Below are 26,852 nucleotides of genomic sequence, written 5' to 3' on the forward strand. Positions count from 1 at the left end.
TTATTAATAAAATGTTTCACAATTATCCTAAGAGTTGTCATAACTGAACTCTCTCCCATTAGGGAAATGTATCTTTGTTTAACAGCCAATCAGTCAAACTGGCTTCAAACAAACTTTATATATTGGGAAAGCTTGCATTGTTCCACTTCAGTTCCACTAATTCAGGTCTCTTCAACCCGAAACTCAATTGACAATCTTTGTTTTTCTGGGAGTTGCTGTATTTACAGCATGCATCTTACCTTCTCCAAGGTCCAGCACAGAAAGAACAGCGCTGGTTCTAGCTTCACCCAAGTGATTAACAGCCACACAGGTGTAGAGGCCTTCATCAGTTTGTTTACAATCTCGTATCCACAAGCCATCATAATCCTCATGATCATTTATCAGAGGGTCATCATTATGGTACCAATGCAGTGTCGGTCTCGGGTTGCCTCCCACAGACACCCTCAGGCGGACATCACAACCTCCTGCAACAGCAGCCCACTTCAGCTTTCGGAGGAACACAGGTGGAGCTTCGACAGGGTACTGATCTGGAACTGTTTCGTGGTTTGAGGAAATCATGGAACTAGACTTTGTCTTCAGCAATTCGGCTTTTCTCATTGTGATTAGTATCTTGAGCAATACTGTTAAAGTTAAGCTTTTAACCCTGTTGCAGTGAGATAACTCCTTTTGTGGCCATTGACTTTACAGATTATATTCCCCAATTTGCCAGAGGCTGTCATCATGACACTTGTCTGTAATCTGCAAAAACAATTCAAAGCAATGGAATTTTTTTAATTTATAGATTAAAATAACAAAAAAGATTTCTCTTTTGCAGAATGTCTAAACAGAACTTTGTATAAATAAACACAAAATGAATATGTGCACATAACATTAACATATATATAATTTATTACTATTAAAGATTTTTTTCAAAATTAAACAAAAAAATATTTTTCATTCTTTCTTTTACACCATGTGCACTGAAAAAAAATTGGTTTAAAAATAATTTAGAAATTGCTAGTAAATCTCGCAATTAATTACAAAGAAATGCCAAGTAACATTGAATAAGACATTATTTTTTTTAAGTAGAAAGACTGAAATAGTATTTTCTTGCAAAACATACTCAAATAATCTTTGTTTTATTTACAATATTTTTTTCCCTATCGTTGGTCATGAAGATGGCTGATGCTAATGTGCCCAAGTTTTTGGTTACACTTTATTTTAAGCTGTCATTGTTACAGTGTAATTATATATTTAAATACTGAGTAATATTAATTAACTACATGTACTTACTATAGGGTTAGGGAAGGATTAGGGTTTGGTTGAGGGTTAGTTGCGTGTAATTATACACAATGTACTGTTATTACTAAGTACATGTAACATGTAAACAAGGACAATGTAAAATAAAGTTTTACCCATTTCTTTTACAGTGTGAAACAAAAAATAAGGACATTTTGCCTTACCTCATACCAGTTAACAGTAATAAAAAGAAGGGGAAAAAAACAAGAAAGAGAAACAATTTACCTCAACAAAATGCCTCTGAATATCTCCATTAACTGCAGCTTAATCTTTAAGCCTTCTCAGGATCATGTCGTATTACTCCAGTACCAGTGTCTGTTTACACAAGAGAGGGTATTTGAATGCTCTTTTGGATTGTGACCCTCTCTCCCAGCAATCTACCAGTACGTCACATGGCCCCTTGCTGACTAGATGGCGGGGTAGCGCATGTTAGAGCTCAAGTCATTTAAAGATCTAACACGTTCCATTCTCTCTTCTCCCCCTATCTTTTCTTCCATGCCCTTTATACTTCACTGACTCCCTGTAGAGGTGACAAGCGAGTACGACCAGCTTTCAAGTGACAGCTGGAGCAAGGGTAGACAGAATTTTTTAGGTCGTCCCAAAGCCTCTTGTAATGCTTTTACTATGAGAAGTGAGTGTTCAATACAGAGCTTTGTGACACAAGTCAAATGAAGATATTCCATACATTTATTGATAGATTTTTTTAGGCTAGTTTGTGTCCCTCTGAAGAATACCCCTTTGTTTCTCAAGGAAAACGCTCACAAAATTTGACACAATTAATTTCATGGATTCAGGGCATTTAATATTTGTGAAATTTGTATTGCTTACAAAAAAATTGTTTTCAGTGGAAAACGAGAAAGATGACTTTGCACGCATAATGGTGTAGTTATGGCATCTACCAGCAGGGACTAACTGTCAAAGCTAACCAGACAAAACCCCCCTTGCTCTCAAAGTGCAGACAATTTTAAATGTGACTAAACTCCTCCACTCCTCTGAAACATACCATATGCTTTGTTACCATCCACCACCACAGTTTTTTTTTGCGTATGAAGACAAGACATTGAATGAATGTTGACTGATTAATTTGTTAAAGATAGCATGAGCTATCACATGATATGATTACCAAACAGTTTTGAATAATAGTACAATGAAACAAGGGCATTTTATTGTGTTGAATCAGAGAAAAGTATACATATGTGCTTATACTGCAGACATTATTTTTTTTTATTGAATTTATTAATAATAATAATAATAATATACATACATACAATTATAGGCATTTCATTAATTTTACAAACTGCAAATCTGGAAAAATAAACTGCAATCATTTAATGCCTTCAATCTTATAGGTTACCCCGCCTTCTGGCACAGTGCGGAAAGCATGATAATGCATATTCAATGTTGACTATATGAAACAAAATAAATCCACACCATCTTTTAGTACACTGGTCTAAACCTAAATGAGACAAAACAAGGTGTCAAAGTGTTTGCCATGAAAAAGATTACTTTTAAAATAGCGGCCCATATTAGCTTAAAGAGAGCATTATATATTTGCTTCTGTTAAAATAAAGTTTAAACATAAGAATCGATCTTCATTTTTTTTCTTATACAGTCTGGTGGTGTATGTGAAGCGGCAACTGCCTGAACTGATCTTCTCTATTTCAGAATAGTTCAGCCAAAATACTGGACACAGACACAAAGATATTTGCACGGCCAAGGTCAAGCCGCAAGCGTTTGCTAATGTAATATCTTGTTTGTTCTTTTCAAACTCACATGGGAAAGCAGGTGTCATAGTATCAAACTCATAGTACTAAACTCTCAGAGATAAGGAGTTTTAATGACAGGCAACAATATAATTTTGAAATCTGAATTCCAGCCAATATATACGGCCACAAAAAATATATAGTTCAAATATAAAACCCCTGTGAGCACTTATGACTTCCTTGAAGACATATTTCACCCAAAAAATGAAAATTATGAAATGATTTACTCAGTTTTAAGTTAGAACAACATGAAGTTGACTAAATAATGACATTTTCCTTCCATCCGACCAGGTGTGTTGGGACTAAACTCTGCATTAAAGTGTCCCTCCAAGAGCAGCACTGGACACCTCTGACTTATAAGGCACAATTACATCACATTCATATAATAAATATTGTAGGCTTCTTTATTTAAGATTAGAAACATAGGTTAAACATTTCAAGCCGGAAGAATAAAAGCATGATCCACTTTTGTGTAAATCTACTTTTGAGACCATAAAAAACTCTTTTAAAAAATGCTTATGTTGTACTGTGTCAATTTTTTGTTTTACTGTGTCAAACTCCAAGGACAAGGGAACAGGGAAAGACTGTCTCCAAGAATTGTAATCTCAAAAGCTGTTTTATCCTGTCCAGACTGTGATAGTATGAACCCAAACAACAGTTGCCATTTGCTAAAGTGTAAAAGGAATTACAGCACTGAATTACAATACAGATCTGCAAGAGAGAAGACACTAAACCTGAGCTTGAATCCAGCTCTCACTTTTTTTTTACCTGAAATACTTAAATTAAGATCAGATTTTTTTTCTTCTTCCTTTAACCTCTTTTGAGGTGGAGAATGTTGACCTGGACCAGCTGTTTGTCTTCATTTGCGTGTGCCCTGATGCTGTGGGCTTTGTTTTCACCTCCACTGGTCCAGGCCTGTCAAGGAGATGAATTACCGCGTGACATGGTGCTTGGCTGGCTGAAAAGACGGATCCTAGAAGGTTTGGGGATAGATGAGCCTCCTCTGCCGGTGCTGCAGCTGCCAACAAGGCAGGCGGTGAACAGAGTTGTACCGCATGTTGCTTCACGAATGACTAGGGAGACAAGAGTGGAAAGAAGACACCATCAGGAATCCTCACAGGTTATTCTGTTCCCAAGCTCAGGTAAGCTTGTATAATCTCCAATTTCTCTCTAAGAGAAATGTAAATATTTTAAATACTTTTTTTGAGTCAAATCATTGTGTGGTGTGAAGCAACACAGAAATGTGCACTCTAAAATGTGTCTCTAAATGTTTTTTTATAATTTGACCTTTTAAAGACAAGGCAAGTTTAGGTTGTAAAAGTGTGACTATCCAAAAACCTAATGATATTTAGGATATATATACTGTATGTAGGTAACCAAACGGGTGTACACATAGGCTATGTTTTAACTTTTTACTTGATAGTTACACCACATGACATTATTAAAATCATAACATTTAAAAGCTTGTTAAAAATGGTATAAAAGCTTTCCAAAACCATACATAAGAACTTGACTTAAACTAGATTTTTTCTTTTCTTTATCGTGGACACATTAATCCACCTAAAGCTGGGATCATTAATTCATATTTTAAAGCAACAAGATTCTCTTGCCATGTTGACGTTGTTTCATTTGATACACATTCTGACCTTTCTTATTAACTTTCAGAGTCTACATGCAAGGATATGCCTGATCACTCCACTGATGCTGCATCCCGTCACTTTACGTACTACTTTCAGCCCTCTCTGGACAGCCAGGACTCCATCATCACTTCTGCCCATTTCTGGTTCTATGCCGGAGAGGCCATCGCTTCTAGTAACATCTCAGCACCCCTTTTCATTCTCACTCCTCACCAGGAGCTGCTCCAAGCATCTGACAGACCAGTCAAACGCTGCCCTGATGGTTGGACCACCTATAAGTTAGATCTCCATCTCCACATTGCCATGGCTGATGGCCCTTTCATGCTGCAGGTCCGTTGCCCGTCCTGCAGTTGCTATGATTCAGAAGATAAAACACCCTTTCTGCACCTCCACACCCGCTCAAGTGGCCCTGACCGGTCCCGCAGGGCGCCCAAAATCCCTTGGTCACCGGCTGCTATCGAAAAGCTCAGGAGGCCTGCTTCTGAGGAAACAGATTGCGGAAGAAAACAGATAGAAATCTCCTTCGAGGACCTTGGCTGGAACAACTGGATTGTTCATCCTAAAGCTTTCACATTTTACTACTGCCATGGCAACTGCTCCAGCGCTGAGCGCACTACAACCCTGCTTGGGATAAACCAATGCTGCGCCCCTGTTCCAGAGAGCATGAAGTCACTCCGTTTCACCACCACCTCAGACGGAGGATACTCATTCAAATATGAGACCCTGCCTAACATCATACCAGAAGAGTGCAACTGCATCTAACACTCTGGAGTGGCTTAGCTTTAACATTATCTGTAAGGGGTGAGATTTTTTTCCCCCAAACACAAGTGAGCTATTTTAAATGATCAGAGAAAATACTGTATGGATTTAGAAGATACTGTAGATAGACAACCTCTACTAGTAACGTAATCTTTATCAAATGTTAACCTTCAATAACATTTAAACTTTGTTGATTTGTTTAATTAAAAACTTGCTCAATAACTTTTTTGTAATTTTGTTATGCAAATAAGACAGTTTGAACTAAATTAAATAGCAATTTGCATAGAAAAGAATCTTAAACTTGTACACAAAAAAATGCACATTACACATGTCAATAAAGAATAAATGTTTGAAATTGAGACGTGTCGTTATTATATAGTTCTTTCTATCCATTTTTACCCTAAAAACAATTATATTCTGAATGAGCTACATTAGAAGTAACAAGAATGAAAACTGTAATTTCTAAACTTCCTTTCTGCTTGTGTTTTTATTGTAGGTTATCATTCAAATGTATAAATGAAAACACAAAAGTATGTTCAAAGGAATACATTTCTCAACCCTGGTCCTGGAAGACCCCCAATAATGTGCATTTTGAAAGTCTCTGGGTGCATCTCAATCAGCTCCCTAGCTTCCAAGGTCATTATGAATCATGTACATATAATGTGCACACATTCGAGCACTGGTAAGGACAGTAAGGACCTTGGCTCACTACACATTGGGACACTGATGACTCTTATTTCCGGTGACATGACATCGTTCTCATTGTACAACATCACTACTGATATATGAACAACAGCAGAACTGATATCTTTCTGACATTATGTTTTAATTATATTTAACCCTCTATGGCACCTTTTTGGACCTCACACCGCCCCTTTAACTTTTTTAAATATTTTTTTAAAATATATAATATCACCTGACATGTCTGTTCAATGAAATGATGGGCTGAAGTGGGTGTGACTTTTTGTTTGGGGGTGGAGCAGTCCTTTCATGAAGCAAAGCCACATGGGACACAGTGCCATCAATTGGTTGGATAAATATCAATTTTTAACATGTTTAAATTGAAATAAATGTATTAAAAAAATATATGCATGTGCATCAGCATGTAAAGAAGTATGTTTGATTGTTTAAATATTAATTTTGTTTTTATTTATATACTAAAACTGTGTTTTTTTGTTTGTTGCCTCAGGGCAACACTGTGCAGTTAGACCACTTTTGTTCAGGCAGTATCATAGTGTTAGTACCATATGGTGCATTCAAGTCTTCCTGGGAAGTTTGTTTTTACACGTTCAGAAAACTCAAAGAATGTGCATTATGAGTATCATTTATGTTTTTTTATTATTATTATTAACACCGATCAGGCATAAGATTATGACCAACTCCCTGATATTGTGTTGGTCGCCCTTTTACTGCCAAAACAGCCCTGAGCCATCGAGGCATGGTCTCCACTAGACCCCTGAAGGTGTGCTGTGGTATCTGGTACCAAGATGTTAGCAGCAGATCCTTCAAGTCCTGTAAGTTGTGAGGTGGGGCCTCCATGGATTAGACTTGTTTGTTCAGCACATCCCACAGATGCTCGATTGGATTGAGATCTGGGGAATTTGGAGGCCAAGTCAACACCTCAAACTCGTTGTGCTTCTCAAACCATTCCTGAAGCATGTGTGCTTTGTGGCGGCGCATTATCTGCTGAAAGAGCCACAGCCACCAGGGAACACCGTTTCCATGAAAGGGTGTACATGTACTGCAACAATGCTTAGGTAGGTGGTGCATGTCAAAGTTACATCCACATGATGGAGGACCCAAGGTTTCCCAGCAGAACATTGCCCAAAGCATCACTGCCTCCGCCGCCACGCCTTCTTCCCATAGTGCACCTGGTGCCATCTGTTCCCCAGGTAAGCCACACACACACACACCCGGCCATCCACGTGATGTAGAAGAACACGTGATCATCAGACCAGGCCACCTTCTTCCATTGCTCCGTGGTCCAGTTCTGATGCTCACGTGCCACTGTTGGTGCTTTGGGCGGGGGTCAGGGGTCAGCATGGGTACCCTGACTGGTCTCAACGAGTCTTGGCCGCCCATGACCCTGTCGCTGGTTCACCACTGTTCATTCCTTGGAGCACTTTTGATAGATACTGACCACTGCAGACCGGGAACACCCCACAAGAGCTGCAGTTTTGGAGATGCTCTGACCCAGTCGTCTAGCCATCACATTTTGGCCCTTGTCAAACTCGCTCAAATCCTTACGCTTGCCCATTTTTCCTGCTTCTAACACATCAACTTTGAGGACAAAATGTTCACTTGCTGCCTAATATATCCCACCCACTAACAGGAGCCGTGATGAAGAGATCATCAGTGTTATTCACTTCACCTGTCAGTGGTCATAATGTTATGCCTGGTTGGTGTATGAATATAATAAACGAGGTGTTAGTTGTAATTAGTAGTAGTGTTTTTGTATTTTTTGATGTTTTTCAAAATATAATTTTATCTAATACACATATTGCTTGTTTTCCCTATTGAAAATCTATGGAGAAAACCTTGGAGTTTTAGTACCCTTATGGCACAGTGTTGCCCTGAGGCAACAAACCAAAATCTGGTTCAGGGGTGGGGGGGCAAAACTTTTTATGATGGATATATTATCAGGGACCCCCAAGCTCCCAAAAAATGGGGTGAAATATTTTTTTCCCAAAAAAATAAAAAGTCATGCCATAGAGGGTTAAAGTACAATAATGATATATACTTATCTTGTTACGTATATGTGCAACATTTCAGCAGTAAATCAATTATTAATATTAGCTAGATTACTGTATGTTCATCTAGTGATGTATGTTCATGCTAAAATATAATTAAATAACAGTTTGTATTTTAAAAAAACATCTATTGCGTGTCATTATATGTAGTGAGTTGGCTCACGCAATTTATGTTTCATGCTTCAGAACTTCCGTTAAGGGAGTATAATGAGCATAAATGCTCCCTGGTTTTCACGGTGCATTGTGCGACTTTTTGAACGCGTCAATGCACTGTGCTGCATTCCACTCCAGTTTTAGGCCCCATCCACACGGAGATGCGTTTATACGTAAAAATGTTGTGCCATATCAGCGTTTCGTCCACACAGAACCATCGTTTTGGGAGCATGAAACCGATATTTTTTGAAACCAGGTCCCAGAGTGGATAAATCTGAAAACGACACCCTTGCGTTTTCGTGTGTACAGCCAATCCGTATATTTTGTGAAATGTGATGTCATCACACCACGTCCTGCACGGGAAAGACTAAAGGGAAATAACTGGGCACTGGGCATGCGCACATCAATATTGCTTCATTTAATTACTGTATTTGCATTATTGTAAGGGTAGGTTTAGGCTTGGGGTAGGTGTAGGTGTTAATAAAACACATCTGGTAAGTAGCAAATTTATTTATTGTTATTTTATTGTGAGATTTTGCCTCACTTCCTACCATGCTGTACCCCTTCTGGCCACAACTCTTCTTCTCCGTTTTTAGTGTATTTCTGTGGCAGATTTACAGCGCCACATACTGGCCTGGCATGTATACTCAGTGGTGTGCTGTCAGGGCCTTCTCTGCTGCCCCTGTCAATATCAAAAATACATATATTTTTATAATTAAATTTAATTAATGTGTGTCTGAACATGTCTAAATGCAATTACTGTCTATTTCAGTACGTTACAATTATATTTCCTTAAAGAATGTGGTGATTTTTGTGAGGCTGAGCTGTATTTTCCACATGTCATCATCTAAATGCATCACAGCTCTGTGGACCAGCACTAGTACACTAGCTAGCCTCCCGCTGAAGCTGCCATTTTCCATTGGATCATAACTTTGACTGACGTGTGTTCCAGTTCAGTCCATTGCAAATGTTCCTCTAGTAGTGGGCCCTCATGCAACGTAAGGAATGACGCACATCCGAGTGAACGAGATGGAGGGAAGTTAGCAAGTGAAGGGCATAATAAAAATGAACTGGAACGCAGCACTGGTAGGATTTTGCGTATTGATGCACCTAAGTAATCTGCTCAGATTTCGGCTATCAGATTGGATCAAATCTTGAAAAAGGGTTGTTTAAAATAAAATAAAATTTAATTAAAAGGATTCTGAAATCAGATTTGATCATAAAATAAAATCATGGTTTTGATCTGGATCAAATTATCAGTTGGTGTTATTCAAAACTTTTTTAGTAAGATAGGGATACCATTGAATCTACCCTTGAATAGTTTAACTGTTAAAGTAATAAATTAGAAGTGGACATTATTAGGCTACTAATTAAGCCTTTTGGTAGCCTACAGTAAAGTAAAAAAGAGCCATATGTTGGCACAATAAAATTATCCCCAAACAGCTGTAAATATCAAACAAAAATACTGTATTTATTTATTTATTATTATTTATTTATTATTTATTTTTATCACTGTTTGTAAACTACATTGGCACAATCATAAGAGATGAACCAGTCAAAAGTTATTTGAAATGAATTGAATGATACACAAAAATGACCGGAAATAATGTATTTTTTTTTTTTTACCATATTTTATATATTTTTCCATCACCATGTGCCTTTAGGGGCTCCACACTAATAATTCAGATTTGGTAATCTGAACAAGTGTGTATCTGGATCAGGGTGATCCAATCCAATTTTGCTGTATAAAAAAAAAAAAAAAAAAAAATTCCTTCACAAAAGTAAGATGGATTTCCTGATTCTGGATAGCAAAACATGCGATTTCCAAATCCAGATCATTCTGATCCAGATTAAACTTTTTGAACAACTGGCCCCTGGAGTTTCTTCTAATGACCTGAGGAGTTGAATTTAGGTGCGTTTGATTAGGGATAAACACAAAAGGTGATTCAACTTGAAGAGGCTGAATAACGGATATTTCTAGGCCACTGATATTTATTCATTTAGCAGATGGTAGTGCAAAATGACTTACGAATGAAGGAAAACAGAATTTATCAAACAATAAAAATGAGCCTTCATCTAATTTGTGTACATCATTTTAAACATATTTATCAAAATACTATACATTTCTTAAGGTGTAAAACTTAGTGAAAATCCTGTCATCATTTACTCATGTTGTTCCAAAACCTGTATGAATTTATTTCTTCTGCTGAACACAAGATATTTTAAAGAATGTTGGTAACCAAACAGTTGGTGGGCCCCATTGACTTCCATAATCAAGTCAATGGGACCCATCAACTGTTTGGTTACCCATATTCTAAAAAATATCTTTTGTGTTTAGCAAAAGAAATTCATACAGGTTTGGAACAATTTGAGGGTGAGTAAATGGTGACAGAACTTAAATTTTTGGTTGAACTATCCTTTTAAATATTACTTGGATCACCAACAAAGCCATAAATAGTGTGCATTTATATAACGTCATTGCAAAATCTGTAAAATCCCATGTAAACCACAGAGACTGTATATTATATACAAAAAGTAACGCAACACCATGTCGCATACTTGCACCACAAATTTAAATTTCTATAATAAAACAGAGCATGAAACTTTTTAATAAACAATTCAAGCATTTTCCAGGTTCTTTGTAGTTTTAAAATCTGGTCAAATGCACATGTATTGCAATACTTTTATTCATACCTTCCATTAAATTATGACATTTACATACAGGACAATGTTCCAAAACTATCAGACTACACAGGCAGACTTTACTCCAGTCAAAAAGAAACATACCATAAAACATAAATGCTTTGTTTGGATCTTTCTTTCATTGTAATGATTTGAACAGGAAGACTTTTTTGGCTTTTTACAATTTATACAGAACGGACAATAATTAACAATGAAAATATCTTCGACCACACAGTCAGGAAATGTGTCTTTCTTCTTGTGCTGTTGTGACAAATATGTGAGCAAATATTGCTTGGGAGAAAATGGTCGAGTAGTGTGAATTTTATGAACTGGTGTTCATTATATGGCAGCTATGGTTTTAATACTGTAATTAACACTTTTTCTGATATGCAATTAGAGGAGCACACACGAAAAGCTGTCAATAACTGCTCTCCATTATTTGCATGTCGTTTTTGAGTTAGTCCAGTCGATGAAGAGTCAGAAGAAAAGGAAAAATACAAAATCTTGTCAACGACTGCCCTCCAAAATGTGCATCTCAGCCTGAAGTTGGGTTGTCTTTGATGGAGAGCCAGCTGAATAGGAAAACATGCTTCAAGCATGAGCCCCTTAAAAAACAGAAAAACAAAATATATATTTTATTAAATATTCATCAATTATAAAAACAAAGAGTGCAAAAAGTAAAAAACACATTTGAAAATGGCTATTTCTGATGACATGCACTCCACATTTGACTGGAAATCCATATATTACATTACCTTTTACTTGGCAGTAAATTTGGCTACAAAATGTTTTGTTCTCACACATTCAGAACTTCTACTATCCAAAACAAATTATCAAAATCACAGGTTTGATTTAAATATTTTTATTAAAAAAAATCTGATTATGAATAAATGAATCGCTTTCAGTTTTATGAGTCAATCATTGTTTGCGGAAGCCATACAAATGAAAGAACATTAACACAAAGTGAATTCTACCAGTTGCTAACTTCTGCGACTTCTAATATAAAACAACATTTATTTCGTTTTAAACTCTGAATATAATGCACCTAAAAGTGACAAATGAATAACTAAAGACGTCGTTACAAAGTCCATCTCACTACAGTGGTTCTACAATAACTTTATGAAGCAACGAGAATAGGTTTTTTTTGTGCACAAAAACTATTCTCGTTGCTTCATAAAGTTATTTTAGAACCACTGTAGTGAGATGGACTTTGTAACGACGTCTTTAGTACCTTTTCTGGGTCTTGAGAGTGAACCGTGCCATTGTGCCAATGGAGGCCTTTCTGAGCCATCGGATTTCAACTAAAATATCTTCATTTGTGTTCCGAAGATGAACGGAGGTCTTACAGGTGTCACATGAACGGCTCAGAACGACATGAGAGTAAGTAATTAATGACAGAATTTTCATTTTTGAGTGAACTAACCCTTTAATGTTTGAACGAAACTACAACAGCGTTCCACTAGACGTTACGCAGTTGTCCACATCTGGGCCCGTATTCATAAAGAATCTTAATGCAAAGAGTAGCTCCTAGTGACAAAATTCTCCGAAAATTCTTAGAAATGTGGGCGTTTACTCTTAAAATTAACTAAAAAATCCCAGTAAAGAAAAAAGTAATTCAGAAAGCATCTTAACCCTTAAAAGATGTCTTAAGATCAAATTTGTTAGGAGCACGGACGAGGACTTTTAAGAGGCTTAAGAGCTTTTTTAGCAGCGGAGAAAATGGCAGAAAGAAGAAGTGTGTTGCAGACAATGGATGACAGTGGCTTAAGACGCTATAGATTAGGTCGTGCAGGGATCATGTTTGTTGCATTAAATTATAGTTCTAAACCAATCAAATACCTTATAGAAAATTAACAGCATGGTAAATAATAAAAGGATTTATATACACTGAAAAACATTTTTTTTTATTTACTAAAAAAATTTATCGTAAGTGGTCGCAATCAAATTATTTGATCTCAATTTAAACAAAAACACATGCAATTCCCATAAAACCAATTCATTTTTTTAAATAAAAATAAAAAAACTAAATTTAAATTATTTAAACGAGCACAAATTAATTATGCTTAATTTAATCGGGCCATAATAATTTTTTTCAGTGTACATATATATAATGTGTGTGTGTGTGTGTGTGTGAGTGAGAGAGAACGGTAAAATAGGACAATTTGCGCTTGTAAATTCAAAGTGAAGGCTTAGAATAGACCCTATACTTAAAAGCGCTCCTTTTTTCCTCTTTTTGGACAACCAACCAATCACAGTCTTCAAAAGACTGTGTCATACGTAGCAACGGGGTCAGCCCCGCCTCTTCACTAAGATAAAAGTTTTTGTATTTTCCTTGCTCAGAGTTGCTCTCAGATCAGTCCCGAATAGCTCTTAAGCTAAGACTCCTACGTAAAAGTTTTTAAGCTAAATTAGGAGTTTTCTGAGAGGACTCTTAGAAGCTTTATGAATACGGGCCCTGGTTTCTACGGCAGTAAAAGCAGAAACCGAGGGTAAACGCGGATATGACACCATTGACAGGCAACTCCTTCACACGTCCTAGTTCCTTGGGTAATATCGCAATTTTCTCATGATTTACAAATAGTTGGAAATGTTTGTACTCAGCAGAACAAAATATATAACACTTGCCTAGTGGTTTTTGGATATTTTACTGCAAAAAAATCTTACATATTGCACCTTTAAGCCTAGTCCCAGACTAAAGTGCATTATTGAGCCATTTTTAACAAAGCAACTTGCACTGACATCTCTTAAAAATATGTTAGTGCCAATGTTTTGCACGTTTATAAAATACACTTAAATGTCCTAATTGAACGAAGGCCTAATCCTGGCTTAATCTAAGACTTGTCTGTGAAACCAAGCCATATGGAAAAACATTTATAATAAACATAGCCCTTTCTAATCATTCATTTTGCCCTGTTGTGCCATTTTTTCATACACTAACCTCAGTGCGAAAGCATATGTAACTTTTGCCTGTCTTGGTAACATTCACTGTTGTGTGTTGCCACCTACCTGAGGAACCAGGTCCCAACATACTCCAGTTGAATTCAATAGCAATAGCATGGAGTAGCTCAGGGATGGGGAACGTCGGTCCCGGAATGCCACTATCTTGCAGAGTTTAGCTCCAAACCTGATTTAATTTTTTATTTTATTTTTTACTCACCGGCCTGTAGCCTTACTAATCCTGAAGACATTGATTAGCTTGATCAGGTGTGATTAGGGTTGAAACTAAACTCTGCAAGACAGCATCACTCCGAAACCGATAACGAAAAAGGAAATGAAATACCCTGAATTATATGCCATAAACCACAGATTCTTTAAAGACAAAATATACGAAAATCAGCTGCATGGAGGAAGATTGCTGATGTTATCGGATTTTCAGGTGAGATTCTCAATTAATTCAGTTATCGTACACCCTAGGGTAAAATGTTCAGTGGTTTAGGTTAGCAACTATTGTACTTAATTGCAAGTACAATCATAATGTAACGTACAGAACACATCATCTTCATTTCATAATGTCCTTACAAAACAATATTGTTTAAAAACGCAACGCTGCGCTTCTAATCCAGTGTGCGACCACCTTAAAGGAGTTACATAAGCAATATTTCAGCAAGAAAAGTTCCTACTTATACATATGTGATGTGAAAGAAAGAAGTGTAGCCCAAAACAAACCTTTCTCCTCCGCGCTGACATAGCCCTCCTTTGCTAGGTTAAGTCGGTTTTGCTCAACTGCAATGCTGTTAGAGTCTGGACCACTGCTACGTGAAGGCCCTACTTCCTCAGAGTGGCAGGCCTGGTCCAGATGTTGCTGTGCAATTTGCAGGTGTCTCCGTAGTCTCTCTATATCACGTCTGGTGTTGTCATCACCCAGTGACTCCCGTCCCGAGTCTCCCTGGAACTCAGCCTTAAGCTTGCCAGAAGAGTCCTTTTTCAAAACAGCCTGATATCCCGGTGGGGCACTGGCAAGGCGATGACTGATGTTGGATGTGGATGGCCTATTTATGGGTAACCTCCGAGTCGCTCGACTGCGGAGACTATCCCTCAAACCACCAATTCCCAGATGAAGGATTTCCAGCACAGTCAGCAACAGGCAGAGTATACTGACAACATACATGAGGATCAAGAAGATTGTCTTTTCAGTGGGACGTGAGATAAAGCAGTCCACCGTGTGTGGGCAAGGGCTCCGAGTGCAAATGTATGATGGTGCCACTTCAAAACCATACAGAACATATTGGCCAAAAAGGAAGGATATCTCAAAGGCAAAACGAGAGACTAATTGTAACACATATACCTTCATAAGACCATCTCTCTTGATGCGACGACGGCCATCATGCTTCGTAGCTGGGACTTTGGATGCAGTGCCAGACTTGGCTGTAGATACGGCTTTAATATCCTTCTCAGATGGCTCAATCTCCTCCAAGATCATGGGAACTTCCTCACCCATTTCGCCTGCCTCGTCATAGTTACGGCTCACTCCGTGATGAACCATAGACAGCAGTTTGCGCTTACGTGGTCGGTATTCTTCATCGGCCATTCGAGCAATTTTGTGCATGGCAAAGCCGAGGTACATAATGGATGGTGTGGTGATCATAATAATTTGAAAAACCCAATATCGAACATGTGATAGAGGGGCAAAAGCATCATAGCATACATTATTACAACCGGGCTGTAAAGTGTTGCACACAAACTTGTTCTGTTCATCTTGATAGATGGTCTCACCGCCCACCACTGTCAGGACAATTCGGAAGATGATGAGGAGCGTGAGCCAGATCTTTCCCACAAAAGTGGAATGGTTGGAGATCTCATCAAGCAAGCGTGTCAAGAAGTTCCAACTCATTTTGCCACCAAAACGAGAGACCTGTCAGATCTGCAAAAATTAGAAAGAGGTAGTGGGATCATAGAGGAATTTCAATTGGGACACACAACAATTACAGTAAAAATGACAGTAAATGGCCTCATTTGTGGCTAACAGAAATATGAGAAACATTGTTTTGCATCTAGGATTTGATCATCGTTATGAATGCCAACCAGACACATCTTTGAGAAAAACATGCCTTTTTCTTTTTTTTATTAAACTTGCCCACATATACATACATATTTACTTTAAGAAACGCTGACGGGTAAAATAGTTAATTGTTGTTCACTGTAACACATTACATTATTATTGGACATTATAAGTGCTTCAATCGGTTATGTGTTGATGAAATACCAGTGACATCACCAGCAGGTGTCAGTGTTCAATACATATGCAAACACACAAAGACAATATTTGGTTCACTATATTTGTGGGACTATCCATAGACATAATGAGTTTTATACTGTACAAACTGTATAATATATACACTTACACTAACCCTACCCCTAAACCTACCTATCACAGAAAGATGTCTGCATTTTTACATTTAAAAAAAAAACTGTATAATTTATAAGCTTGTTTCCTCATGGGAACTTTAATTTAGGTCACACAAGTCAGTGCGCATTCAGGTTGAAGTCCCCACTGGGATAGAAAAACATGAACACACACACGTTTGTATGACTGTCTTTTTGAGTACATTCATTTATATAATGTAATCCCTAGCCCCTTCCCTTACCTATTCTTAACAGAATTCTAACCTTAACCCTAAAACAGCCTTTTAACGGGGTGTCAGAAAGTGAGGCCCGGCCAAAAGGTAATCACTTTACTCTGGTCTCACTTGGATGGTCTAAAAGAAAAAAATAAAGAAAAAAACTCTCTCTCACTCTCTCTCTAAATTGTAATGTATACGCATGCTTTGAAACGATGTATTGTGAAATGAATTGAAAAAATTGAGTCATTACTATAAAGACATTTTTGTGCATATTTTATTTTCTATAAAAATGATTATAATACACTAGCCAGAAAATTTGATTGTGAATACATATTTGAATGACAGAAAATAAAAGAGCAAGAGAACGGCTAATAATGTTTTTTTGACATGTCTGTCACATGAGAAGGAGAAGGAGAAGATAAAATGTCATGGTAAAAATACATTTCTTAAAATATGTAAAGATTTTACATTTAAATTAATTTAACTGCCAACAGATAGCATTACAGGGGCCTTAAATTTCTCAATGGATTTTAATAACACGCACCTTGATGTGTATACATAAGTAAAATGTTTCACTGCATTACAAGTGAGCCACAGGTAAAGATTTTACATGTGATAACTGAATATGAAATATTGCCAACAAAAAATTAGTTTAAAAAAATTAGGACATGAAAACTACATTTTATTATTAACAATAACAACAATAATAAATAATAATAATGACAGTATTTCAAACATGAGAAAATTATTAAATTCATGTTTGTCATTTCCTGTAATGGAAATTTACTGAGTAGCTTCTCTTTACAGCTACCTGCCAACATCAGCGACCTCACCCAAGGGTTGGAGCTTCAAAGATTAGGACAAGTCATGACAGGTCACAATCTGACATAAAGAAGACTGGGGTTCGGCGGTCAAGAGAAAGCTAGAAGACGGTGTTGTGAAAAGTTATCTACTTAGAGTATTCCCATTTTAACGCCACTATTAAAACTGTCACTAAGTATCGCTGGTATAGGGGTGTGTTAGCACAAAGATTTCAGTATTTTAGATATAACAGCTGGTCTATAGGCTTGTAGCAGATAGGCCATAAAAAACAACACCGGCACCACAGCAGTAGGCTACTCTCAGAACTGACTATCGCTCATCATCCCAGTGTCTTTTCAGAAAAGATCATAACATCCCAATAAATAGACTTTCAACTCAGCTGAGGTATGACCATTGATTGTTGTCTGACTATTCTAACTTCCAGTAAAAGGTGATTTAGACCTACTAACAGTACAAAATCATTAAACATAGTGCAAAGGTATTGAAAAAAAAAAAACTTCCAAAATGTATTTAGAACAAAAGAGTGACAAGTAATAATGCCAATGGTGACATACAAATTCTAAGATAATTTTTTATTTATTTATAAAAACATAAACTAAATAAACATCTATATGTTTATTATAATGAAATTCTACAAGGAAATACCAATTATTGTATAATAATAATAAAACATCTTTTGTTAGTGTTTACCTAGTCCTACATTCAGAACATACTTCATGCCTAAACTACACGAATGTTATGATTAATATAATCAACAGCTAGTCATTAAATTTGCTGTGTTTTATGAGACAATGGTTATACTTTTTTTTCCACATTCGGAATTTACTGGGTATAATTAACCTGAGATGGTCAAACTTTCTTTTTTTAAACGCGACAACTTTGTATCAGTTAAATGAAATCGGAATTCTCAAGTCACATGTTGCCCCGGTAAATGCACAGCTCCATTTAACTTTGAACCAGGTAAGAAACAACAAAAATATTAAACAAGGTAAGAAACAACAAAAACATTCACATACCTTCGTCTAACAAGTGATTAGGCTATCCTGCCTTCAGCTGTTGGACAACGCTTGTGTTTGACGAAAACTCCGACCCAGCGCGTCACTCACTTGTCTCTCAATTAACTTTTACCCACTTATTTCACGACGTTGAAACACTGTTTGGAACCCACACCACGTGAGCACCCATCCAAAACAGCGTTCCCACCTCCTCTACACCCACATGTAGCCAGGCCTTAAAACTTGAAACCTGAGCTCATTTGTTTCGCGACAAAACTCCCTCCAGTCTCAATGTAATATTAACTGAAATAAATATACAATAATATATTCGTCAGGAATGGGCAAAATTTTGTATTTAAAAATGTATTGTCTTTCTTTCAATTCTTGAGGAAAATGAACTGAATTGGCTATGTCGAAGTTGAATTGAAATGAGAGGGAAATGTATTAACTTGCTATAGCCTATAACATTTCAACAAAGGCACAAAAGTGTTTCCACTATAAATTAGTTATTAAAAATAATAAAATATATCCAATAAATACAAATGTATGATAATTTCTGCCTGATAGCCTATGCCTATGTTTGTCTCTCTTCGTTTTATAGGCCTATAAGCTAAAAAGTTTGTCTTGATGAACATTCTTTTTCTAGTTAAAATTACACATTTAATTCTACTTCCTTTAATTGTTGAAATTCACATTGCAATTCTGTATCTTGTTTGTAAACCTGAATTCAAATTCTGTAATTTTATTGTGATTTAACAGGCATTGTCAATTATGGCATATATCAGCATCCAAGAAAAACAATTCCCAAAATATAATAGCCAAAATGTAACTTGGCTATAATCTTCATTTCACTTAAATAATTAATGAAAGAGGAATTGCACGTCACAAACTATTGCTTAACATTAAGCACACTATGGGTTGAACTGGGTTTGACAGGTCTACGCAAGTCTTGCACCCTTTCCAGATATACATGTCAACAACAGCAGTACAAAAGCCGGATGTTTGCATGTTCTTCTATCAACTAGAAAACAATTTTAAGTATTTCTGTGCAGCCATTTCTACATAAAATGTCTTCTGAATGAAAACAAATGGAACGTTCATAATAATTGACTGAAAAGAAGTGGGTAAAGGAGTGTACAAATTACTGTATAACTAATTTGTCATAAAATACTTAACCTATATAATAAAAATATGTCATAGCATATACTTAGGAACGTGAAGTTGGCAAAAAAAAAAAAAAATTACCAACTTCTGTGCAACAATCAATTTTCATATCCTTCTCGCTCTCTCTCTGCCATCTATAGGACATAATGAAAAGATGTGTAAGATTTGAAGACTTTATTATGTTTACAAAAATAAAAGTTATTATGATTCCCTATTGGAGCCCAGTACAAAGATAAATAAATACACATTAAATACATTCTAAATTGACTGAAAATATGCTTTCAACTTTGTTAACAACAATGCGCCATTTCACAACTTTTAGACCAATTATAAAGAAATAAAAGTGCAGGACGTCTAAATGACACAAATTACTTGGTACAAATCTGCATGTGGTTATAATATTCTCTTCAGTCTCTTAACAGCCATTTGAGGTTTCCTTTCCCGTGACCATTACATTTTAAAGTGTAGTCACTAACTCTCTTTTTACGCTCTCTATAGAAGTGCTGGAATATAATATTTTGTAACGTGGTGGGGGGGGGGGACTATCGTTAAACATTACATTTAAGAGCTACATGTATGACGGTTTCCGTATAAAACAAATCAACACACAAAATACTTCCAAGTGCTAGTTCATCACAGAAAAATAATTACACATTTACAGTTCAGAAACTTCTTCACCAGAAAGTTTCAAAGAGTGAGATGGTATTTAGTTCAGCAACATGTCTTAACAAATAACACCACCAACACTCAAGTAAAGCTGTTATTATCCTGGGACCTGCATGCATAACCAAATTATGAACCTTTCAGAGAGCACAATGAAAGGCTTATCACCCTGAGAAATAAATACACCTTCAATTCCACATTCATACCATCTACAGAAATCAACAATGCATGCATAGTTATGTATTATAAGGTGTGTTGGTGTTTTGTTGTAAAAAGCCAAAAAGAAACTCAGTACAGCGAGAGATGTTAATGCACAGGAGACATTAGCACAACCAAGAGAAGGTAAAAAGGGAATTTGTGAGGATAATATGGAGACAAAAAGACAAACAGTCCACATTTATACCAAGACAGTAATACAGATTAAAACCAGGTAGAGTGAGGCAGGAATCTTCATGATGTAAGGTACGTGCTTTTCTTTAACACAGTAGCTAAAGGTTAATGCTTGATAGTAGCCAGTTTGACGCCAAACATCTCTTCCCACTGATTTGTGATCCAGTCCACCAGGTCTTGTACCAGTTCTTCATCTTCAGCATGTAAAGACCATGTCTTTTCTTTCTTAGCCATCTGTGTGAAAAAATAAAACAAGCAGCAAACACCTCCATTTATTCTATCCATATATCAGCCATAGTGTTTAATGGTTTCATACTTCAGAGAATTGCACTTAGGCTGCGTTTACACTGGCACAAAACATTTTTTAAAATTGTTTTGCTCACATCTGACACAGATTGGAATTTGTTGTATATGTGTAAACACAAAAAATCCGCATGAGATCAGATTTTTTCTGAGCCACTGAGCCACTTCCAAATGTGGTTTTAAAACAGATACATTTCGATACATTACGATTCCCCTTCGAATTCCAAGCCACCACAAAGTGAGGGCGACAAGTTTGCCCACAAATATCCCCACTTTTTAATGTTATATTATGAAGCAGGTGTGTTTGTATGCACTCGCTTGCAGCTTTTTTATTTAGGTGGAAACTTTATAAAGGAAAGAAATTTGCTCAAACAAACATTCAGGAGCCTCTGCCCCGTGAGTTTTATAAATGAAACCGCTTCACTACTGAAAGCTACATTATATTTCTCAGTAATGAGGTGATAACTTCACTAATTAAACCAACAAGCTTCACTATTAAGGCTACGACTCTCTCTCTCTCCTGTAAAATTCATACGAATTCATTCAAAAATTGTATCTTTCAGCGCTACTTTATTTCACATCAGACTTCTAGATTCTAATGAAAATTACTATTACTGTTATTGTCCTGTCGATTTGGTCTAACATCCAGCTGTTATCTTGTCCATGCTGGCAAATAATCATGACCACCCAAATTAATTAAATAAATAATTTTAATAATACAGACATTTAAAACCAGAGGATCTACCATATGCATAGTAAAGCAATCACTGACAATCATTTTGGGCGGGAATTAATGTAAACACAGTTATCGGATACCAATTGTGTCTAAAGTGAATGTAAACAGGTGGGCCAAAAAATGGATATTGTCAAAAGATCAGATCTGTGTATTAAGACTTGCAGTGTAAACTCAGCCTTAGGCTCTCCGTGGTTTAGGTGAGAACATGTAAAGACATACCTCATCGTAAAGTTTTAGGTCCACCTGGCATGGATTGGATGAGAACAGATGAACGGAACTGACGCAACTGATTGGCTGAGTTTCCTGAACGGTCACCTTCCCACTGCTCATTTGGCCCTCAGATTGACTCTTGCTCCATTGATGGTCTTCATCAAGGAGAAAAAGCATTTCTTTGGTGACCAGTACACTCACAGAGTCCAAAGAGCCATCTAAGAAAACAAAGACCAACCTTGTAAAATACTTTTGTCACAACAAGAAACCTTTTTTTCCCTTTTTGCAACACCAACAGTTATTTAAAGTGCCCCTATTATGCTATTTTAAAGTTTCCTAATTTAGTTTTAGCGTTTCCAACAACAGGTTTACATGCATCAAAGGTCGAAAAACGGTTTCATTTTCTCATAATATACATTGCACATCACAACAATGTTCAATAATTCTCAAACGACTCGATTGATGAATCAATCTCTCTAAATCCCTCCTTTCCGCGAGCCTACTCTGCTCTGATTGGTCAGATGACCCAGTCTGTTGTGATTGGTCTACCTTGTACAGCGCGTATTTCGGAAACAAACGCCACAACCATAACTGAACTCCAGCTCCGTTCAGGAGTCTTCCTGTTTCTAAAGCTCAGCGATTGTAAACACTGTAAAGACAGTAATGATGACGTTGATTTTACATCAATCCCAGCGCAAGTCCGAATCGATGATGAAACAATGGAAGAACCTCAAACCGTGAGCAGGACGTTTTCTTAGTGATGCTACGAAGTTCGAGGTACATTATGAGAGGTTTCAACTGTAATTCCTCACCATCAGCATTAGCAAGTGTGCTTCCATCAACAAACCTGTTTGTATGTGTGTGTCTAATGTATTGCGGTGAACATGTGGGAGCTGTATCAATAACAATGCATACGTTAGCCCAGCTGATGTAAACATTAAAGGCTAACTTCAGTGATTTAGCATTAGGCATTGTATCAGTAGAAACCCGTTAGTATATTCAAATTATGATATATTCCCCCCTCATATCCCCCTGAGACGAGAGAATTATGCATTTTATTTCTGGAAAAATTCCAGAAAAATTAAATTTTTTGTCCAGAGGCTAAAACCACAGCCACTAGATGGAGCTGTTCCGCATGTTATCAACCAGCCCATAGGGGAGAGATCTCACATGTAAGACACAGACGGCCGAACGGACAATCATAACGGTGCGATGCAGACCAGAGTGTTTCAACTCTTCAATGAATTCCTGGTATAGTTTAGCTTCCATATGCGATCTGAAAACGTGCCAGACTGGCGCTTAACGTTACCTCAGCTCTGCTCAGCTCTTTGTGATGAATAAAATCTGACACTGCTGCGTCTGTGCCGTGACTTTCGTTCGGCTCACTCACACTTTATTGAAAAGACACGTTCAGTTTTTAATTGTTGTGTTTGATCTCTAACTGAACAAAATGATTGTATTACTATGAAGATCTAAACGACGGTGTACGGAGTGGCCTCGTAGGGCAGCAAAGCAAGTGCATTCTGGGAGTTGTCTTTCATCCACATGAGACAAAAATAAATTTTCTGTCTTTTCCCAGTCTAGAAGGCACCAAATTCAAAAATAATTTCACATTTCTACTGCATAAATGACCCAGTTTAAATACAAAGCTTAATGCTAAATCACTGAAGTTACCTTTTAACGTTTGCAAAACAAATCTTGCTCCATCCTTTATCTTTACTCAAAGTAGTAAGAACGAAAGTCAATCTGCATTAATAGACAGTTTTAGCTAATACTGCAGCCCACAGCAGATTTAAGGCCTGTACACACCGGGACGAATAACGTGCGCCCTTATCGCCCGCGTTTCTGGTGACGTTTTTCGGCGCATCTTCAGTGTTCACACCCAAACGATTTTCACTGGCGATGCGCCGAGAGAACGTGCACATTCAGTAGATGCGCTCCCGGTACACAAGGTGGTGGTGCGGCACTTTACGCCTCTGACACCCGCTTTTCACACAGAAGAAGAAGACAGACAGTATTTACGTGCTTGCCAAAACCATAGACATATTATGTCTATGGCCAAAACCATTCACACACTTTTTACTAACTGGCAAGCAACATTAGCAGCTCATCTTCTTCTTTATCTACTTACTACTACTTCTTCGTCGTATCAATGTGTGCTCGGCAAGCGCGTTTTGTGCTTGAGCGCCACCAAGTCGTGTTTTAATGTCACTTCAGCAGCTTCAGGCACGTGAACAAAAGCGCCGATCTCATTGGTTGGCCAGTTTTTAACGCGCCACGTCAAAATAAAAAAACGAACCCGAGGCGTTTTTTAAAATATGACACTTTTACACCTGGCGTTTTGCGCATTGGTGTGCACACTCACATTGGCGCCCTTTGTTTAGTCAAAAGGCGTTAAATGTTGACGATAAACGTGTGAACAGGCCTTTACAGTAGTATTTCAGTAAGACGGTAATAATGTGAGTTACCCGGTTAGCCAGATACTTACACAATAAACACATTGTAGAGCACAGCGTTTTCCTCGACATGATGCTATAGTATCCAATGCAGTGTTCAAGGTTTCCCTGGTCTCTGCGCGGCATACACGCGCAATAAGTGGACGGGCAATATACTGATGTTTCGTCGTGACATCACAATGAAACGGCTTGCGACTCGTTTGAAATTAAGTTTATATACACGGCACTTTCAGATATAAAACTTTGCAGGATGTTTTAATTCACAATAATTCATAATAGGGGCTCTTTAAAGCTGGAGTATGAAAGATTTGGCCCACTAGTGGTACAGGCATAAAACTGTTAACTTCAAAATGTATCATTTAAGAATATGGTTTTGGTTATTATGTGAGTGGGGCTTCGGCTCAGATATTTCAGCAAGGAAACTGAAAATAATAGTTTTAAAACATAACGTTACAAATGTTACAACAATGACATTCGACAAACCGACCACTAGATTTCCAAACTCTGGATCGCTTTTGAATCTTGTGAATTTTCTTATGACTTTACAATAGTAAGAATCGGCGATAACTCTGTCGGGTCCGCAAGCTATGTTTAAAAACCAAACACATGCAAGAAGTGACAAGGAAATAATGCAAGATCACGTGTGCGTAAAACTGGAATTGTTATTAAAAATTATAGCCTGCAGAAAGTTTGCGATTCAAATTGGCTGTGCGCTGATTTGCAGAGAAAAAGAAAATAAATTATGGAGGAGGAAATGGATGGGAAGACGCGGGGAGCAAGGATTGTGTTCTGCAAAGAGAGTTGGAGGTAAATAAAGAATTTTACAATGTGTTGCTGTTGCAGCTGGTCAAGCAAATGTGTGTGCTGTAGACATATCTATTAAAATGCTAATATTCTGGTCTATAACTCCTCCCTGAACTTTCCACTACCCTGTATCTTGTTCTCTCATTGGCTTTAAGTCATCGCCGATAATTTTCAGTCAGAACTCATATCACACATCAGGATTTTGAATCGCCGGCAGGTTCAGATATTTCACATCCCAAATATCTCACGGCATCAGCAATTCATCTGCGATTCTCCTGGATCACGTCTTTGATAATTCACACAGCGTGATTGTCACTCGTGTGAACGAGCACAGATTTGCCTATGATTTCGGCCATTTGTCTGCGATTTCGCAAAACCTGTCTGCGAGTCAAAATCTGGGCTAAATTTGAGCAGTGTGAAATCTGCATTAGTTGTCGCTAGGGATGAAAAGATTAGTCGACATTATCGACAACAAAAAATTGTCAACAACTATTTTTGATGCCAAATAGTCTTTTGATCTGTTATGACCTATTGTAAGAGCATGCAATACCGCAGTTTGACCAGTGTGGCACTGTAGCGCAAGACTGTAATGCATCCCTCTCGGATGCACTCCCATAGAAGAAGACACCGCTTCGGCGTGCAAACGAAGGCTGCAACGGAAAGCTTAAAAATGCTGACTTTAAAGGGTGCATTCCAAGACATCACTACCTTTGATATCCCACAATGCTGTGCATTACATTCTGTGAAGGTTAAACAAAACAATTTTTGATCAACATTTTCAACTTTCTAGTGAGAAATTACTAATGTGTTCATTAAATATTCACTTAGTTATCACCACAGAATCAGTGTATCATTTGTTAATTTTTTTTATTTAATATGGAAAGTTAAAAAAAAATTTGGAAAACATTTTTTAAACTTTTCAAAGCTTTTTCTCTAGCTTTTTTTAAAGTTCTCTCTTTTCAAGACGCAGTCATTGTACAGCTTTTATTTAAATGGATGTTTCCTCTGTAAAAAGAATGCACTTAATAAATCAGAATTGAGTAACTCACAATTTTCACGACTGATTATTTTTGCTTGCAATTAAAAAAATAAACCTGATTTAAATATATATCTGATGTTTTATGAAAGTTATTTGCTATATACATGGACTAAATTTTAAATCGCCATGTAAGAACACATTACATTAAAATATGCACTTCAATAAGCCGACAGAAAGCAGGTTAATGCGTTTACATGCTGAGAGAAATCGATGTAAGGGACAAAAATCTAGCAGTGACGATAGGTTAGTGCCTAATGCACTTTGAAGCCTGGCAAACAATCAAGCTAAATTAAGTGTTTCCAGCAGATGGCACCACGAGCTTGTGCAGCGCTAACAGAATACGTACCATTTGTGCGTGTAGTAGAAAATGTAATATTCTGCAATTTATTTTTAGTAATTGTTTAAGGCAATTTCACGATTTCAGTCATCATACAATAACCAGTAACAACCCCCTTTCATAAAGCGTGCATGCCTCTCAATCTAGGCTGGTCGCTATCATGGTTGATTTGACGGGAGTCACAGGACTGATTTTTCGCCTAAGCCAATCACGTTGACAGGAAAAAAACAAGCATATAATGTAGCGACGGCAGGTTTAGGGAAAATAGCGCAGTAAAAGTACCGATACAGCACTTAAAATGTACTCAAGTAAAAGTACACTGTTTTTAAACTACTTAATAAAAGTACACT

General features: G+C 37.1%; 5 protein-coding genes across 7 annotated transcripts in view; 2 read left to right on the forward strand and 3 right to left on the reverse strand.

The window, feature by feature from the left end:
- Positions 1-1,754, reverse strand: part of spega (striated muscle enriched protein kinase a) — an 86,031-nt gene extending 84,277 nt beyond the window's left edge. For 2 of the 3 annotated variants that reach the window (XM_079841005.1, XM_079841004.1), the window contains exons 1-2: positions 1,504-1,754; positions 240-738 (exon numbers count right to left, since the gene is read on the reverse strand). In XM_079841005.1, coding sequence (XP_079697131.1) covers positions 240-597 — 358 coding nt within the window. In that variant the 5' untranslated portion in view covers positions 598-738; positions 1,504-1,754. The remainder of the gene's footprint in view (positions 1-239; positions 739-1,503) is intronic. The other variant, XM_079841006.1, reaches the window with a different exon arrangement.
- The window catches only part of LOC307140671 (uncharacterized protein), a gene marked incomplete at its 3' end in the record, with an annotated part of 129,602 nt that continues 103,936 nt past the window's right edge, over positions 1,187-26,852 (forward strand). Inside the window, exon 1 of the mRNA XM_079840323.1 lies at positions 1,187-1,408. The remainder of the gene's footprint in view (positions 1,409-26,852) is intronic.
- Positions 3,747-5,746, forward strand: inha (inhibin subunit alpha). Its single transcript, XM_079840179.1, has 2 exons — positions 3,747-4,183; positions 4,707-5,746. The coding sequence occupies exons 1-2, from the start codon at positions 3,874-3,876 to the stop codon at positions 5,438-5,440; spliced, it is 1,044 nt and encodes a 347-aa protein (XP_079696305.1). The 5' UTR covers positions 3,747-3,873; the 3' UTR covers positions 5,441-5,746.
- gjc4a.1 (gap junction protein gamma 4a.1) lies at positions 9,937-18,612 on the reverse strand. The gene is made up of 3 exons (XM_079840907.1): positions 18,422-18,612; positions 14,689-15,883; positions 9,937-11,627 (listed from the first exon to the last, which is right to left on the reverse strand). The coding sequence occupies exons 2-3, from the start codon at positions 15,851-15,853 to the stop codon at positions 11,614-11,616; spliced, it is 1,179 nt and encodes a 392-aa protein (XP_079697033.1). The 5' UTR covers positions 15,854-15,883; positions 18,422-18,612; the 3' UTR covers positions 9,937-11,613.
- The window catches only part of stk11ip (serine/threonine kinase 11 interacting protein), a 66,274-nt gene continuing 59,145 nt past the window's right edge, over positions 19,724-26,852 (reverse strand). The window contains exons 25-26 of the mRNA XM_079841008.1: positions 21,876-22,084; positions 19,724-20,851 (exon numbers count right to left, since the gene is read on the reverse strand). Coding sequence (XP_079697134.1) covers positions 20,723-20,851; positions 21,876-22,084 — 338 coding nt within the window. The 3' untranslated portion in view covers positions 19,724-20,722. The remainder of the gene's footprint in view (positions 20,852-21,875; positions 22,085-26,852) is intronic.

The sequence above is a fragment of the Gobio gobio genome, assembly GCF_949357685.1.
Source record: "Gobio gobio genome assembly, chromosome: 17".
NCBI lineage: Eukaryota > Metazoa > Chordata > Actinopteri > Cypriniformes > Gobionidae > Gobio > Gobio gobio.